The 19,317-nt window shown below is 34.7% G+C and overlaps 1 protein-coding gene across 3 annotated transcripts in view; it reads right to left on the bottom strand.

The window, feature by feature from the left end:
- LOC115986869 (probable LRR receptor-like serine/threonine-protein kinase At1g56140) overlaps positions 1-19,317 on the bottom strand; it is a 71,856-nt gene that overhangs the window by 13,371 nt on the left and 39,168 nt on the right. For 2 of the 3 annotated variants that reach the window (XM_031110227.1, XM_031110225.1), the window contains 2 exons: positions 14,087-14,152; positions 5,697-5,741 (listed from right to left, as the gene is read on the bottom strand). In XM_031110227.1, coding sequence (XP_030966087.1) covers positions 5,697-5,741; positions 14,087-14,152 — 111 coding nt within the window. The remainder of the gene's footprint in view (positions 1-5,696; positions 5,742-14,086; positions 14,153-19,317) is intronic. The other variant, XM_031110226.1, reaches the window with a different exon arrangement.

The following is a 19,317-nucleotide window of genomic DNA, read 5'->3' on the forward strand; positions in this document are numbered from 1 at the left end:
TAACATTTTCCTAATAATACTAACTCATGATTGCTCCATCATAATAGAATCTTTAAATAAATTACGAGTGGTGGTTGTCTACTGCAAGATAGTAATTGCAATAACAAGGAATTACTGTGTTGTGAAGAACATGAAAACCACTAAAAACAAGCAATACAAAACATAGAATTTAATGTAGTTAGACCCCAACTCTTGTAAAGTCAAACTAACTATACCATCAAAGATGGGAATTACAACTACAAAATTAAAAAAAAAAAAAAAAAACCAAATTTATAATTCTCTAAAACACAAACACAGAAAACTTCTCACAATCAGAAAAATTAAGCCAAATTCCAATCCATCCAAAACAAACTCTCAATACTAACTCACGAACTTGATACTCTCATTTTAATAACCTAAAGAAAGTACTAGACATATCTATGCTTGTATTCTAAAAAGACTAGTTAAGTTAAATTGTGACTCAACCTATTCAATTATATAACGCAGTTTGACCTAGTAAATACCTGATGTGGGACACAACATATGCCCACAAAGTACACTTATCAAATCAAATCCATACAATATGAAATATTACAATATCCCCCACTAAGTACATATTAAAATAATATAAATAAAACAATAAAATAATATAAACAACTAATGAAAATTCATTTCACTCTCTCTCTCTCTCTCTCTCTCTCTCTCTCTCATGTGCACCCAATAACCAAAAGTCACCACAAAGCCTAAAAGCAACAATAATCGGATCCAAAGAATAGCAAAACCCACACAAACAGATAAAACACAAAAAAACTACGAATTCAAATAAAAAACCCAAGTTGCCACCACCAACAACCTAGCACCCACCACATGCCAACAATTGCAAGAGAGCAAATCCACGATCTCAACCAACAAGCAACCACTACAACAACTAGCCACAAGAACCACCCACTACAATGAAACCCACCCATGAAGCCTAGCTACGAAACCCAAATCAAAACTCAACCATCAGAAACTAGATCGGACCACTGCCACTGAAATCATATCGGAACCACCACATGAGCCACAAATCATTGTCACAAACCACGATCTACAAGGAAGGAGACAGTGAGAGAGAGAGAGAGAGAGAGAGAATGATTATTTTATTGAAGGAAAAGAGAAATTAAATTTAATGTTTAGCTTGTGCCTACAAAAATCGCTAATAATATTAGTATTGATGGTGCTAAAAAGCTATATTTCCAATTTTAGCTACCAACATCACAAAAGAAGAGCTACATCAATGGTGCCATTGCTAAAAAATTTAACAACCTTGCTACAGTAAACTGCCAACTTTGGCAGTCTACTGTAGCAATAAAGGCAAAAATAAAAAAATAAAAAAAATGTTTATTCCATCCTATCTCTTTCTTTCATTAAAAAAATAGTGCCTCCCTCTTTTCCCTCTCATGGGTGGGTTTGTGGTGGTGGATTGGTGTGGTTTCGTAGTGATGGGTCGGTGTTGGTGTGGGTGGGTTCATCGGTGTGGTTTTGTGGGGGTAGGTGTGGGATCGGGTAGGTTCGTCGATGTGGGATCGAGTGTGTGTGGGTGGGTGGGTTTGTCAGTGTGGGATCGGGTAGGTGTGGGTAGGTTCATGGTGGTAGGTCGGTGGGTTTCGTGGTGGTGGCTACCATTTTTTTTTTCTCTGCCATGGGTTGTGGTATTGGTGATTAGTTGTGACTGTGTTGGTGATGGATTTTGGCTATGGTAGTGGTTGTTGTTTTTTTTTTTTTTTTTTTCTTCGTGTGATATGGTTATAGTTGTGATTGTGGCTGGCTCCTGATGTTTGCGGTGGATATTTTTATTATTATTTTAAAGAATTATTTATATTATTTTAATCAAAGTGGTAAAAAATTAAAACCATTGATATTGGGTGTGTTATAAAGTGGTGTATTAAAATAGATAAAGTGAGTTTTTAATAAGCTTAAAGCTAAAAGAATTTAGCAACATCAATGCTAATGCTCTAAGGTTAGTAGTTTATTGTAGCAAGTTATTAACAAATTTTAAATATAAAACATAGAATGTAGATAGTTTTTGTATTTGGTGTGCTAAAATAGCATTTTGGCTGTTTTAGAACACCCAATGCTAATACTCCTAGACTGTAGTGATCATTTTCCTAATGTAAGGCAACAATTTTTTTTTTTTTTTTTTCTTTCGCTAGAAAACACTAAAATAAGTATTAAGGAGTTTTCCACCAATAATTTGGGAAGAAGATGTGATAGCTTGAGAACCAAGGTACCAAACAAATGAACATTAATTTGTTATGTCTTGTTTATTTTTAAAGAAATGCTATATTCACAACATATTCATAATACTTTCACAACAAATCATATGTGGCAGGTTCTTAAAAAATTACCACCAATGATTTTTTTTGAAAGTATTGTAAAAATATTTTGAACGTAGCACTTTTATTATTTTATTGTAATTATGTAAATAATGAATATTGTATGTGCTAATTCAAATAAATTAGTTTGGATTAAGATGATTTAAATAAGTTATGATTTCTTTTGTTGATAAATTTAAAAAAAAAATTAAACTTTATTTTTACTTGAATGAAATAAACGTAGACAATAAATAAAGGTAGTCATGGCTTTCTAAAAAATTACAAATTGTCAATGTTGGGTTATAGATTGACCCTAGTTAATTAATTCAACTACTTAAGTTGATTAATTAGGTCAAATTACATAGAAATCATGCAGGCACCAACATATCACCAAATAAACTAATATGTAGCGGAAATTAAATGACACAATGATTTGTTGACGAATGGGAAAACCTCTTGTATGGAAAAAGCCCTATTGGGTGAATTTCAGGTCACTATTCCCAAGAATCCACTAATAAAAAACAAGCGGTTACAAGTATAACAAATCTTACCACTATCCTAGCCTATCCCAAAATACTAACCTACAGTTGAACTTTTACTCTAATCCCCAATTAGACTTGATTTTGTAGAAGACTTCTTCCATTGCACGGATCCTAGTACGTGACTAACTCCAAGTAACTGATCGATTGTTATTGGCTGCAAAGTTCTTTACTTCAAGGCACATTGAAGATCAGGAAGCACTTAGTTACAAAATCCTAAGGCGCACAAAATGCAGTAGCTTCTCACAGAGTGTATGAGTTCTCTAATTGAATCTCTGTTTTTTTAATGACTTTAAAATAAGCCTTTTATATGGTCTAGGGTTGTAGAGAGAGAAACCCTAATCATCCAAGTCATTATGGGCCGAAATTCAAATCTGAGAATTCTAAATTCGTAAGTCTCTATAGATCGAGCTTGTGTCGAACTTCTTCATTAAATCTCGATAATGCTGGTATCGAGACTAGTGTCGAGCTTCAATTGCTTTTCTTCACTTGTTACTTGGATCAATTTTCATATCTTTAATGATACCACTTGTAAAGTAAATTTCACATACTTGTTAATACATTTAATCTAACTTAGATCTACCCAAATACAAGTAAAGTGCATCTTGTCATAGAATAAGCCAATAAATAGAAAATGTGACCCTAACAGTCAGCATGCCTTTACTATCCAGAGAAGAAGTAGAGAACTTGCAAGTTCATGCAAGATCTAGCCGTAAGCCATGAAATGCATGATGACAATAGAGGGTCACAAAATAGTGGCAAAAACTAAGGGAACTACAGTTGTAGAAGCGTTAAAAAGCTTTCAAGGATTGCAAGTCAGTGCAACTAAAAAGTAGTAAAAACAAGTTTCAGACATAAAATTATAAAAATGTTGGTGAAAACACCATTATGGTTTTTACATTTTAGGGTTACAGTCAATTTGGTCTCTACATTTTCAACTTACAATCAATTTGGTAGTAGTCAATTTAGTCCATTTTATAGTTAATTTGGTCCCTACCATTGACAGCGACAAACCCACCATGGCCAATCACTCTCCTCCCTCGTCGTTCACCACCACGAGCCACCATCAAGGTGGTCTCCTTGCTCTCTCCCTTTATCTGTACTTTTCTTGGACTACTCATTTGGTCTCTCCTTCAATATGTGATGGTGTGAGGGTTTGAGTTTTTTTATGGTTCAAAATATGTCTTAGTTGTGGTTGAAATTTGGTTTTAGGGTCTGGCTGTGGTGATGTATGGTGGGGGTGGCGGCAATTCGGGTTTGGTGGTGGGGTTGGAATATTGGGGTGGTGGTAATTTGAGTTTGGTGGTGGTGGATCTGGATTAGTGGTGGTGCTAAACTGTCGAGGAGGTGGTGGTGATTTGGGATGTGGTAGCCTAGTGGATCTAGGTTAAGTGGTGATGAACCTAATTGCATGTGATAATGTTTGGTTACCAAAAAATTGCAAGAAAGTAAAAATGAAAATTGAAAAAAGATGTGAAAATCTATTTGGGCATTAAAATTTTGACACGTCAACATTAGGCATGCCAATAGTGCACACCATTAGCCACGTAAATATTTTCTATTAATAAGTTAATAGTGAGAACCAAATTGATTGTAAGTTAAAAATAATATGACCAAATTGATTGCTACCAAAATGTATGGATCAAATTGACTTTAACTCCAAAATGTAGGGACTAAAATGATTTTTTCGCTAAAAATGGTTCATCCTTTATACCTATACACCATTTGCTAAGGAAAGCTAAATGCTTGTCTTTAAAAAATAGAAAGAAAAAAAAATTTAAGAATGTAGAGAAAAGTACTTGGTGGAAGAAGAAGAACCTTGTGGACAAGGTTGGTTCATGGGAGAATATTCTTCCATAAATAATAAATTTTTATTAAAAATATTTTTACTCTATATACATGGAAATGAGTACAAAGAATTAGAAAGATCAACGATGGATATTATGTACAAGAGAGCAACTCTAGAAAATCTGTAATGGAGTTATAGTTAGTAAAATCCCACCCTTGATACCAATCAAACAACAAAGATCTAGTAAACAACAAGGTAAATTGTAAAGTACAACACTAAAATTTATGGTTATTTGAATTTTACGCCCTGAAATTTTAAAAATTGAATTTCACACCATAAAGTTTCATTCCGCTAGCAAAAACAGCCTCTTCGTTAGGAAACTTGTCTCAGCAACTAGCATCTAACATGTAATTTTCTTTGTCACCTAAGCTATCCCAAATCGACGCCATTTCACATAAAATTAAAATCCTTTAAAACAGTCCCCACTATTAATGTAGGTAAAACGTACATTTCGCAGAAATAGAGGTTGATGATTTATGCAACACATTAAGAAACACGTTCCTAAATATTTGGGCATGTTCAGAACCTGATGACTATGAGTGAGCCTCCAATACCAAAAGCCCCAATGCCATAACCGACAACTTAAGCTGTTAGCAACAGCCATAGCCATATTATGCCAACGAGAGCTTGACTCAGTTGGTAAGGCTCGGATGCTTTGTCTAACCCACTTAGATTTGAGTCTTGCTATCAGCAGTAGGCCGTTGGTAGGCATCCACACGAGTTGGCTGAACCTGTCCAACTCTAACGCCTTGCCCAAGGGTTAGTGTAACCTAGCAAACCCCTATTTTCTTTTACCAAAATTTATAAAAAAAAATAAAAAAATAAAAAATAAAAAATATATATATATATACAGCCATATTATAAAAAGATCTATAACATGTTAAGTTGTTAACTGGATTAGAAACGGCAATTTTTGTTTTAACACATTCATCACGGTAAAATTCAACCATTGAAAGATAGCATGGATAGATTTACCTTATGCCTGGACTCTCTGTTGTGAAATAGTTGCCAACTAAATTACTGCATAAAATAGCCAGTAAGATTTCCATGTCAGTTTCATTTTTAGTAAAACCAGAGTTTTCAAGCCTATATTCAAAATTCAAGATTTTTTATGGACCTTAGGGGGACGTGGCATTCCAGAGTAGCAGGATATAGAAAATTAGGAATACAAACAAATCAAATGGAAATCAATCAAATACAATATGATTGCTCAAAATTCTATTGTATTCGATTATTCAGAGATAAATAAACTGTAAAGGAGTTGCCTTTGTATAAGAGTGTAATTACAAGAATGAGTGCTGTACAGGTATGTTTGCAATACATGAAAAATAAATTGGACCTAAAGCCTAATGGGTTAGTACACTAACAACACCCGTCAAACTCAAGAAGGATGAGGGACCAATTTAAGTTTGTTAACTAAAGTATGAAAATGTGCCGTAGGATGTAACTTTGTAAAGATGTCGACAGATGATCTTGTGAATGGACAAAGAGCAGCTTTAGAGAATCCTGATGAAGATGCCTAACAGAGTGGCAATCAATTTCAATGTGCTTGATTTGTACATGGAGGACATCATCACGAGAAAGGGCACGATATTTAGCCTTGTTATTTAAGTAGCTCACTATAAATAGTTTCTTACTTCGTCAAGAGACAAAAATGAGTCAAGGAGGAAACAACATTGTGGACTGGTGATTGCTGGGGTCTCCACCCTAGTCATCATTAGAGTAGGCTCGCAAGACAAGAGAAGACTGAGCAAAAAAGTGCAGATTGTGGAAAAGAGTACCCTTTAGATATCAAAGAATGTGTAAGAGGACTGCATAGTGAGTCGATAGTATGGCAAACATGAACTGGCGCACCTGATGCATAACAAATGTTTAAACAGGTGAATGAGATATAGAATAAGATGCCAACCAATTGTAAATAGAGGGTAGGATTAGGCAATTATTCTCCAGAGGATAGTCAGAAACGCAATAAGCTCGGTTGGATAATCATCAATCTTATTGTCAGTAAGGCCAATTAGAGATAGAAGGTTGGAGGTGTACTTGGCTTGGATCAGATAGAAACAATTAGTAGAGAAGGTAATTTCAAACCCCAGAAAATAGCTAAGATTTCTAAGATGTTTCAACCCAAAGTGTTGATGAAATAAATCATTGAGTTCCTAAATGCCAATAAGGTCATCACTAGTGATGACTATATCACCAACATGTTGAAGAAGCAAAATGGTGTCTTTATTAGTGCAACTAAGAAATAAGGCAAAATCATAAGAATTGGCATAATAGAACAAGTGAGAGACTGTGGAGCTGAACTTAGCAAATCAAGTTTCGTGGAACCTACTTAAGACTGTAAAGTGCATGATGAAGCCAACAAACCATGTTTGGTGGATGAGAGAGAGCAATAGGAGGTTACATATATACTTCTTTACTCAAGTTCCCATTTAGGAAGACATTTTTCACATCCATTTGAAACAAAATCCAAGAGAATGTGAATGGATGAGAGGCGAGCAATCGAAACAAGGTATTTTCATAGTGAATGTTGTACACCTGCATAAAATATTTTGCAACAAGACAATCCTTGTATCTTTCAATGGATCCATCTATCTGACTCTTAATCTTGAAGACCCATATAAAACCAACCATAGATTTGACTAGAGGAAGATTAAACTAGTCTCAAGTATGGTTCTTATTCCGCTCTGTACAAAAAATTGGTTGAAAGCTTAGTTTATCTTATTGTCACTCGTCCAAACATTTCTTATAATTTTCACCAGGTGAGATAGTTCCTGTTTACTCTACAATCGACTCATAATGCTGTTGTCCTACACATTCTTCAATACCTTAAGTGCACTTCCACAAATCGAAGGGCAACTATTAGTTATTGTTTTCTTTCTAATTCCTCTATGATTTCTTGGCAAAGCAAGAAACAAACCCTTGTGGATAGCTCTAGCACTGAAGCAGAATATCATGCCCTTACTAATACCACATCTAAACTCCTTTGGCTTTGATAGCTTCTCAAGGATTTAGGTATGTCCACATCCTCTACCCCTCATCTTCATGAATAGACCAAACACATCAAAATTGATTGTCATTTTTTCTGTAATCATCTTGTCCATGGTGCTCTCTGGCTGCTTTTAGTCTCCACTTAAGATTAGCTTGCAGATATCTTCACAAAGTTGCGTTCTAAAGGATGTCTTCATGCTTTGGTTGACAAACTCAAGTTGGTCTCCCACCGACCACGAGTTTGAAGGGGGGCTATTATGTGTGATTTGGGCTTTAGGCACACTTCAATTGTCTTGCTTAGCCTGAGTACTTGTACTGCACATATATTACTCTTGTATTACACTCCCATGCCTCCTATGTAAGGCACTCTTATATATTTTATTCATTGAGGAATACAATACAATTGATTTAGTATTTATAACGTTTATCATGTCATTTCACATTTTTTTAGTGGGAAAATTTTGTTTTCAAGTCAACATCGGTTGGCTAGATAAAGGGTCTATTTGGTTGGAAGAATGGAAAAATGAAAATATAGAAAATATTTAGTTTTCTATCAACGTGTGTTTGGTTGGAGGGATGGAAAAATTGAGGAATGAAAATTTCTTTTATTTGGTTGAGAAAATTAGGAGGATAGAAAATGTAATTTATATAAATATAATCTTATGTCCTTATTACATAATATGTAGAATATAATTTCTTTGTACTCATTAAATAAGAATTAAGAAATATTAATTTATTAATTAAAATTAATAAAATAACATTTATATATAATATAATATATTAATTATTATTTCTTACTCATTATATTATTTTCCTTTGTTATTATATAAATTATAAAATATAATATATTATATTGCTAAATGGAAACCAAAAAAAGAAAAGAAAAAAAGAGAAGAATAAAATAAAATAAAATAAAAAAGGGTGAGAGATATGAGAAGAGCTGTGCAAAGCGCAGAGTGCAGATAAGCTACAAAAGAAAAGTAAGGAGATATGAATTGCATGGTGAAGGTGGCTAGAATTGGGGCAATTTGATAACTGTGCTGGCAACAGACTTTTCACCCCCTTTTTTTTCTCCAAATTCAAGAGATCAATTTTTGGTGGGTTTAGAGAGAAAATGTTTGGACTCCATCAAAAATTATCTCACTTTTCTCTCCTTACCAAACAATATCAAATCAAATCGTATTTTCTCTCATTTCTTTTATATCCTTCCTATTTTATCTCCAACTAAACATAGCCTAATACCACCCTCACGTGAAGGGACTTGTAAGAACCAAGTATGGGACCTATGGGCCTTGGATTACTTTGGACTCACAATCTATTTGTAGTGGGCTTGAAGATTTCCTACTATGGGTCGTTCTCGGCAGAGAGACTCAAAGCAACGCCCCAGTTGATACTCACTCCTTTACTCTCTTCCCTCTAATTTTCTGCACCCCTTTCTTCTCCCAACTTTCCTCTATTTATAGCCAAGGTTAGTGGGGAGATTGTGATTACAGCCACCGTTAGTGCTACTGAAGGTCCAATACTTTCTGATTAAAGTGGATGTTCAGGTGGGAGGACGGTGCGGCATTTATGATCTTGGAACTTGGTTCCATCGTGCCTGATCATGCTCGGCAATCCAGTTTCCTGTGCAAGTCGCACCTTCCCGGTAAAGGTTTATATACATGACCGGGAACTTTTGACCGACCACCACTTGGACCTCAATACCTTACACTTGTTTGTTTATCAAGGAAGCTTCAGGAAGGGCGCAGGAGAATTGGACCTTTCTAATGGGCCTGTGTCTAAGGCCAGCATAGGACTGGGCCTGGGGCATGCATGGGCCTGTGCCCAAGGACGGCATGAGGCTGGGCTCCGGGCCTGTATGGGCCCGGGATCCAGGTGCCGTACAGGACTAAAAGGTGATTTTCCTTTGGTGCACTATTGATCTCTGAAATTTATCATGTGAGTACAATTATTTCCTTAAATTTTAAATGAATACTATTAATTCCTTAAGTTTAAAAAATGAGCAATGTTAGTTTTTTTGTTAACTGCCATTAATATTAATGCATACGGGCTAACAGCACATTGATGTGGCATCCTTTCAGGTGATGTGACATTTCTTTTTATTAAAATATTAATCTTTTTGTTTATAGTATTAGTGTTTAATTCCTTTTTCTCATCATCAGTATTCAGTATCGCTTCAAGCTCAAAACTTCGGTCACCTACACTTAGACTAGCAACAGAGAGAAAAAGGAGATGATAACGATAATGAACAAGTAATGGGTTTCTTAGAGCATTCCCATCAGGTCTCTCATGAAAAATGTCATTTTAACACATCAAAAACCCACTTTATCATTTTAGCACATCATTTTACAACATACCATTTTTCAGATGTTCTATATTTCAATTCTATACATTAAAATAATATTTCCTATACATTAAAATAATATATTCCTCCTCCTTATCCCTATCACTATCATCATCACCAACGGCCACCACCGGCACAAACACCGACGGCCACCACCGGCAACAACACCAACGGCCACCAACGTCGCCTCAAAAAAAAAAAAAAAAAAAAACACAACCAGAGCGGCAATCAGATCAGGACAAACCCACCGGCACTATCATCATCATCATCACCAATGGCCACCACCGGCAACAACACTAACGACCACCAACGCTGCCTCAAAAAAAAAAAAAAAAAAAAAAAAACACAACCAGAGCGGCAATCAGATCAGGACAAACCCACCGGCACTATCATTATCATCATCATCATCACCAACGGCCACCACCGCAACAACACCAACAGCCACCAACGCCGCCTCAAAAAAAAAAAAAAAAAAAAAAAAACACAACCAGGAAAAAAGAAATCCCAAATCAAACAAACCCACAGCTCAGGCGGCTAGGTCGGCTTCAGGCGAGAGACATCGGCAGCGAGATCGGCTTCAGGCGAGATCGATTTCAGCGGCTTGAGGTGGCTTTAGGCGAGATCGGCTTCAGGCGACTTGAGGATGAGAGATGAAGAGAATGAGAGTGAAGAGGGAGCTGTGGAGGACGACTATGGCTCCGGCGAGATCGGCGGCTTCGGCGAGATCAGCGGCGAGATTGGCGGCTTCGGCGAGATCGGCGAGAGAGAAGAACGATGATGCAGAGAGAAAAGAATGGAACGCAGATGAGAGCAGAGAGAGAGAGAGTCTGAGTGAATAATGAGAGAGAAAGTCTGAGGGAATAAACAAATAATAAAAAAAATAGCATGGCTGTCCGTACCGTCTCATATTTGAGACGGTACTGTAGCTGTGTGCCAAAATTTTTGGCATTTGGAACATCTCATGAGGCTCCTGTTTTGGGGTTTGGTGTGCCAAATGCCAAATATTTGGCATTTGGCACACCTGATGAGAGTGCTCTTAGAAGCCAATGAACAGTGGTCATTATGAATTACAAAGAATTTCTCTATTTGTACGAAAAAAAATCTGCCTTCACTTGAACACCAGGCTACAAAAAACTTTGTTCCTTCTTTTTTATTTTTTTTATTTTTTTATTTAACGTGTGCTCCTCGTTTGCTCACAATCTGTCACCCCCAAAAGATCCAAATCTTAATAATAAAATAAAATAATTTCACACTTCATAAAACCATAAAAACATCCAAAAGAAAGAAAGTAAGATCTGGGGAGTTTTTGACTTTTTGGTGGAATGTTGCTTGAGATGGACAATCCAGCTTGCCTGGATGGGAGGTCACTGAAGAGAACCTGTCAGTGAAAATTGTTTTTTATTTTTTTAAAAACGTTTTGGTGTTTTACATTTTTATTTTAAATATGAATAGATTCTTAATTTAAAATTGACTTGTAAGTTTTTCTTCAAAATATCTTATGTGTCATAGTTACATGTTTGTAAAGATCTTGTAGTAAAAGTGTAAAACTTGCACGTTTTAGTATTTTAATATATAAAAAATGCCACATCAATAAAAAAGAAGACATCAATATTTCGTTAGCCACATAAGTATAAACACTAATGACAGCTAACAAAATGACTAATATCATTAATTTTTTAAACTTGAGGGACCAATAACACTCACTTGAAAAATGAGAGACCAATAACACTCATACGGTAAACTTTAAGGACCAATAATATAGTTTCATCTTTTTTTTTTTTTTTTTTTTTTTTGTTAACTCACTCCGTATTGGGTTGATCTTTTCTTTCTTTGTTGGATACTATGGGCCTTATCAAAAGCCATTTTTTTCCCATTCTTTTGTAGTAATATTAATAACTTTAGCGCTTTGTTTGGATAAAAAAAGGAAAAAGAAAAAAGAAAAAAGAGAGGTTTGGTTGAATGGGAGAAATCGGAGGAGAGAAAATAGGATGATTTATCTATAATCCTATTTAAAAGGTTTCTCTTATTTGGGATTCTCATTTTTTTGGTTAAAAAATGTCAATACACTCTTATGTTTTAGTAGAGACATTAAAGAACAATCTAATAAAAATATAACTCTAACTCCCACTAAAATATTGCTTAAAAAATAGGGCCACTCTTTTATTGATTTTCAAATTGTTTTATTCACTTATAAATTAGATTCTCAAAATAAAAAATTATATATATAAAATAAAATCATAGGTTTTTTTTTTTTTTTGGGCTACAAAATAAACATGTAATATTTGTTCATTTTAATTTTTTGAATCTAGCTTCATGACACTCCTGGTTGTATTAATAGTTCTAAATGCATAATATTAATGAAAAAAATGGGTGAACTTCAAATTGAAATAATTGAAAAATTATGACACTATAAAATTAAAGAAAAAAAAAAAAAAAAACCTCATATCACACGCAGAGTGCATGTGATAAGACTAGTTTGATTGAAGGGTGATACCATTTAAGTGGGACCCAACCTTTTGCCATCACCCCAAATTGGGCCGAAAGAGGAATTCAAATCTTCTGTCCCACTTTTCCTGCTCCACTCTATACTCCACCAATAAAAACTTGCCACGTGTTAACATAATTAATTAAATACTATAATTATTGACTTATTAATATTGCCATTATTAATTAATGATAGTATTTAATTAATTATGTTGACACGTGGTAAGCTTTTATTGGTGGAGTATCGAGTGGAATAGGAAAAGTGAGACAGAAGATTTGGACTCCCGAAAGAGAGGGAAAGAAAGAGAGACATTTCGCCATCACCCCGCTGCCAGTATTGATCAAAACTGGCTAGAACTAGCAGCGGTCCTATCTCGCTAAATCAGCAGTAACGTGAGAGAGAAAGGATAGACCACCACGACAACACACCACCACCTCTGCCCCTGTTCCGATGTCCAGATCATTGTTGAATCTGCTTTGATTCGTGGCTTGAGAGAGAGAGAGAGAGAGAGAGAGAGAGAGAGAGAGAGAGAGAGAGAGAGAGAGAGAGAGAGAGAGATAGAAGAAGAAGAAGAGACAGTTGAAGCAAAAATACAATGCTCTGATACATGGCTTCTTTTTTTCTTTTCTTTTTTTGATATACACTCTGATCCGTGGCTTAAGAGAGAGAAAGAGAGAGGACAAAGAAAGAGAGAAGAAGAAGAAGACAGAGGACAGAGAGAGAGAGAGAGAGAGAGAGAGAAATAGTTGAAGCAAAAATACAATTTTAAAACAAAATTTTAGCTTTGGCGAGGAAAGTGTGTAGCCACAAGTGGCGTGTCACTACTCCTTGCCAAGTATTTTGGACCAATTTGGTGAGATTGATATGTAACTAGACTAGTGCAAATGCTCTAAAATTACTAATATTTCGCATATGAACCAAAAATATTTTATAACTTAGTTTTTTTGAGGCTTAGAGCACTAGGGGATGTAAAAAAATACCTATTTTTCATTTTCAAACACTATTTTATCTATTTTACCAACCTATCGAACGATACACCTACCATCCTAGTTTTTATTTCTACATACAACCCAATAGAATAAATGAATAATATAAACTACCCTATCACTTATTCTCTCCCTTTCATCTTTTTTGTACTTTCATTTACTTTTATATTTATTTTTATGTCTAGCAACCATGAATAGTAGGTTGTATATATACATCCTTATTATTCATGGTTGCTAAATTTTTTACCAAACCACACCCCGGTGAAACTCAATTTGAGCGGATGGTTGTTAAAATAGCAATAGGTGGTTTTACAAACTTAAAAGTACATATTTTTCTTCTGTCTTCTTTTGCATGGTGCAAACCAAACAAATGAAAGATAATATATTTGGTCAGTCTTCCACATGCCTTGGCGGAATTTTTTTTCTAGATTTTCTTTTAATTTTTAACACTCTCTTTCTCTCTTATGTGACATGTGACATGTCTCATCACTTGTAAGTTTAATTATTCAACATTATTATGACAAAATAAAGACAATGAAGTAAGCAATGATAAACATACAGTCGTAAATTTGTTTCGTTGACCCAAGAAGGACGGTCTCCCAGCAGATAATTGTAAGACAAATCACTGCAGGCATAGTATATATAACAACAATGTTAGTACATGGTTGATTCGAAATTGTGGATTCGTAAATGAGGGATTATTCAAGTAACATTGATGCTTTTGGAATAAAATTTTGACACCGTTCCAGTCAAAAAATAAACTTTTGACACTGTGTTATTTGAAATCCAAAACCTCTAATTTTTCGTCTTTTCCCATAATGTCATACTTGTCTAAATATGAGACAAATAAATATTTAGTTAATTTGGTTAATATGTTGAATATATATATATATATATATATATATATATTTTTTCTTGGGTAGATTGAGAGTTTCTTTTTTTTTGGAGACAAAATTGAGAGATTATTTAAATCTTCATAAAATTTATTTTAGAAAGAATACTTTGCATAAATGCATAAAATGCATGTTAACAGAAGACATTACTAACATTATGATAATGGTGACAATTATGCAAAATAAAAATACCATTCAAATATGAATAATAAACCCATAAAAGAAATAGCATCAGTCATAAGAAATAAAAACAAAAAAAAAATTATTAAAAGGAAAATTTACAGTTAACTTAAATATACAATTATAAATTATTGAATAATTATTTATAACATCACCAGTTTTAACCATCAGTTCGACTTTATTCGGACAAGAGAGCCGGAAACTACTTCCTTTTTTGATTCTTTGATTGGTATGTTTTTTAAAATAATAGATAGAAGTACTGAAGGTGAAGGACTTGAGAAAAGATAAGGAAGTGAGAGAATTTAGAAAGGAAAATAATAAATAATAAAAAACACAGATTTGTAGTGGAGGTTAGTGAGTGGATACACTTCTTGGAACTTGTATTTTTTATTAATACCATTAAATGCTTGATTATTTACAGCAACAACATTTGTTTTGTTTTGTTTTTTCTTTCTTCAATAACCAATAGATCACTCTAGAAATTATCTTTTAAAAATTTTGATTAGATAATAAATTTAAAATTTTAACATAATTACGTATATAGTGCGTAATCTTGAAACGGTGCACACCAATACTAAAATATTCTATTCCAGTAGCTAATCTAGAATGATCATTGAAAAAAAATTCAAAACCTTGTGGTTAATACAAATATAAAACCAATAAATTGTTAAAGTTGACCCCCTAAAAATAATTTATAGAGTTGCCATTAGTCTAGAAAATTGGTTTCATCGAGCTAGATGGGTCTAACACCTTCTTATCTTATAACTTAGCCTTCGAAATTAGATCAATGGTTCATAGATTAAACTTTTTTCATATACTTTTCAATTTCTAAATTGTAACTAGGATTGAAGCCATATACCTTTTTTTAGATTGTATTTAGGACTAAAGTCATTTAATATTCTAGTCATTTTTTCAAGTAATGTACATTCAAGTATATCAATTAAAAAAAATGACCTATTTTTCATTATGGTTTCAAATTTTTCCTACTAATTAAAATATGTGGCGACACTAGTGTAAGACTCTTAATCTACAGGGAGATATAAACAGTCAAAACTCTACACTCTTGAAAGGCGTTAGCATGACTCCACTCATTCAGACAAGTTTGGCCTAACTAATGATTTGATGAGTTGAGGGCGCAGTCTCTCATAGAAATACTTTGAGATCAGCAGTTCCCTGAGCCCTTCTAAAAGAGAGATTGAAGATGATTCAATTATTGGAGAAGCATCTCTTCTTCTTCTTCACGTGAACACCATATAAAGCTCTAGGGTTGGATGGCCAATTCCATTGCCATAATGTGGATCTGAAGTGTGTGTTGAAGAAGCACAAGGTAAGAAAGACAACTAAAGGTCATGTATTTAAAATGGCTTTGTAAAACATCTTAGAAAAAAAGAAGAGTAGGAACTGGTGCATTTGTGTAGACTTCATTGACTTGAAAATATGCTTGCTTTAAGGATCCGTTTCCTCTATCAAAGATTGATCAGTTGGTGGATATGAATTCTAGCCAACCCTGGATGAGTTTCTTATACTCCTTTCAAGGATGTACCCTTATTCTCGTCGATCAAAGGAGAATGATTGCTTCACTGTGATGTCATTCAGCTTGAAGAATGCAAGGTCTACATATCATAAATGGCCACCTTGATTTTTGAAGGATTGATAGGCAAGACCATGGAGATCTAGATTGATAATATGGTCGTTAAAAGTAAAATGGATGTGGGGCATCTAGGTGACTTAGCAAAGACCTTTAAGGTTCTCCAAGCTTACAAGCTTCGTTTAATTGCTTCTAAATGCCAGTTTAACATGGGAATAAGAAATTTTTAGGGGTATTTAATGCAACAAAGAAGTATTGAAGTGAACCCTAATCATATTTTAGCCATTTAGAGGCTTTAGAGACTAAAGAATCCCTAGGAAGTGCAAAGACTTATCGAGATTATTGCAACCCTCAATTGATTCATTTCAAAATCAGCAGGCCTATGTTGATTGTTTTTCAAATTGTTGCGTAAATGGAATAAAGACGAATGTGGAGACAAATATGACCAAGCATTCAAAACTTAGAAGAAATATTTATCCACAACACCCATCCTCTCTTCTCCAAAACCTAGAGAGCCTTTGTACCTTTACATGGCCGTATTTGAGCATGCAATTAGTGTCATATTGATAAGAATTAAAGGGGATATTCATAGTCTGGTGTACTATGTGAGTGAAACGTTGAGTGATGTAGAGACTAGATACATGCCTTTGGAAAAGGTGGAATTGGCCTTAGTCCACAATATTAAAACACTGTCCCAGTATTTCCAAGCCTATACCACCATTGTTGTCATCAAATATCCGCTCTGAACACTATTGATTGCTTTAGATTTCTCTGAACAGATAGCCAAATGTGGGACAATAATAAAAGCATTAGACATGCAGTATTAGCCCAAAACAACAGTCAATGGCCAAGTTCATTTGAATTTTGTAGAACAATTCACTTCCAAAACAAAACCGAACATTTCAGAAGCTGAGGAAATCAATCCAAGAGTTCAGATTCAGAAATTCGAACAAGATTCCATTTGAAAACTCTATGTAGATGGGGCATCCAATGACTGAGAAGCGGGAATACCTCTGGTTTTAATATCTCCCATGGGGCTGGTGATTGAATAGTCACTACAGTTAAAATTCCCAAAATCCAACAATGAATCCAAATACTAGGCCTTACTAGCAGGATTACAATCTGGACAAACACTTAGCATCACAAAGCTGAATGTATACTGGGTTTCATAACTAGTGGCCAATCAATTGATTAGGGAGTACGGTACTCGGGATGACTTCATGGCTGCATTTTTAGGGGGAATCCAAAAGGGAAATAAAATAGTTCAAGAAGTTCATTGTCTCCCAGGTTAGCCGAGGATACAATAGACACGTTGATTACTTAGTTACCCGAGCAAACTCGGTGCTAGGTTATAAAGAACTAGGAAACACGGATATATTTGAGATAATTACACTTTACCCACCTGTGGTTTGCCTCTAATTTGACTTGCCTACCCGTAGTTTCAATTTTGACACTTTACCCATCTAAGGTAAGCTCTGTTAAGATTCCGTAACCCACCTCGTTACTTTTTCCGTTAAAACATAAAAAACATAACAAAATCAAAGAAAAGAAGATCAAAAAGTTACTTTTGTAAAAATATAGAAACCTGGCTCAAAAACTTCAATAGAACACAACATTTGCTCAAAGATTAACTTGTACCGTCAAAGACTCAAAATAGCTACTTGAACAACGTTTTTGGTATTCAACAAAGAAATAAAAAGAACATTAATCTAGACTAGAATCACTACTCTCTCTCTCTCTCTCATCCTAACTCTTTATCACCTCTCTCCAATCCTTCAATCTCTCTCTCTCTACGCTTTTCTCTCCTCCATCTTCCACAATCCAGACCCGCAGCTGAGCTCCACCCAACACCGATTATCAAGATAAAGTCACCAACCTAGGGCCGCTGTCACACCACCAAACCCACGAGCCACAGTTCTTCTACCATGGGCAGGGGCGGTGAACTAATAGAGGAGGACAAGGGGTGTGTCTGGAGGCAATGAAGAAACGGGGGCATTGGGAGTGGAAATTGGGGAGGGGCGTTTTAGGGTTTTGCAATTTGAGATATCTTTGAGAAGAGATGAAGATGAAGATGAAGATGATGAGAGATGTGGAGACAGAATTAGAAATGGTGGTTCTCTGCAATTTGCTTCTCTTTGATTTCTTTTTTATTTTTAATTTTAATTTTATTATGGGTTTTAATTTTCTTGCAAAGAGTTTTGAATGGTTTGTCTGAATTTTGAAGAAGTTTGTGATAGAGTTACAGTAGAGATGGGTTTGCTGTTTTCTTTTGAATACTGGTGTTATTAAAACTGGGTTTGTTTTCTTATTTTGCAGCTGCGATTTCTTATCTTCTCATGGTGGGGTCGTGGGGCTTGATTTCTTGTCTTGTTTTTAATTTTGCTTGATCTAGCTACAGAGTTGTTGTATATACAGATGGTTTATTTTTTTTGTTTTACTCATAATTGTATTCGACTCATAATTTGTAGACTTTATCTAGTTCTATTAAAGTTTTTGAGCCAAATTTCTAAAATTTGGAGAATGCAGATCTTCGAGTTCTTTTTGATCTGAGTTTTTTTATTTTTTTTGGTATGTTCTTCATGTTCAAGCTCCATCTGAATGGAGAGAGAGACAAATATCACCTTTTGATCTTCTTTCTCTTGCATTTTTGTGCTAGTTTTTGTTTTGGGAGGAGAGAGAAATAAAACTTGAGCAAAATACCTATTTACCCTTAATTTTAACAGAGGTGGGTTATGGATTAGTAATGGAGGGAATCACAGGTGGACAAAGTGTCAAAATTGAAATCACAGGTAGGCAAGTCAAATTAGAGGCAAACCATAGATGGGTAAAATGTAATTACCCCTTTTATTTAAGGTGTCTTACTTATGTTGTATCCGTGTCATACCTATGTCATAGCGGTGTCATACCGACTATTTTATATTATAATTTTTCAAAAATTGCTTATGTCACAGTGCCATATCCATATTCATGTCCATGCTTCTTTGTCAAAGAAACATAATAGTAGTCCCTATTGCAACCAAGCATCAACCAAGCTGAACTAGTCTTGGTCTTAAGTATCAATGTCGACCAAAGTTGGATAGACCCCCTAGTATCTTATTTGAAAAATGACTCATTGTTCAAAGATGAAAA

Source organism: Quercus lobata, chromosome 4 (genome assembly GCF_001633185.2).
Source record: "Quercus lobata isolate SW786 chromosome 4, ValleyOak3.0 Primary Assembly, whole genome shotgun sequence".
Lineage (NCBI taxonomy): Eukaryota > Viridiplantae > Streptophyta > Magnoliopsida > Fagales > Fagaceae > Quercus > Quercus lobata.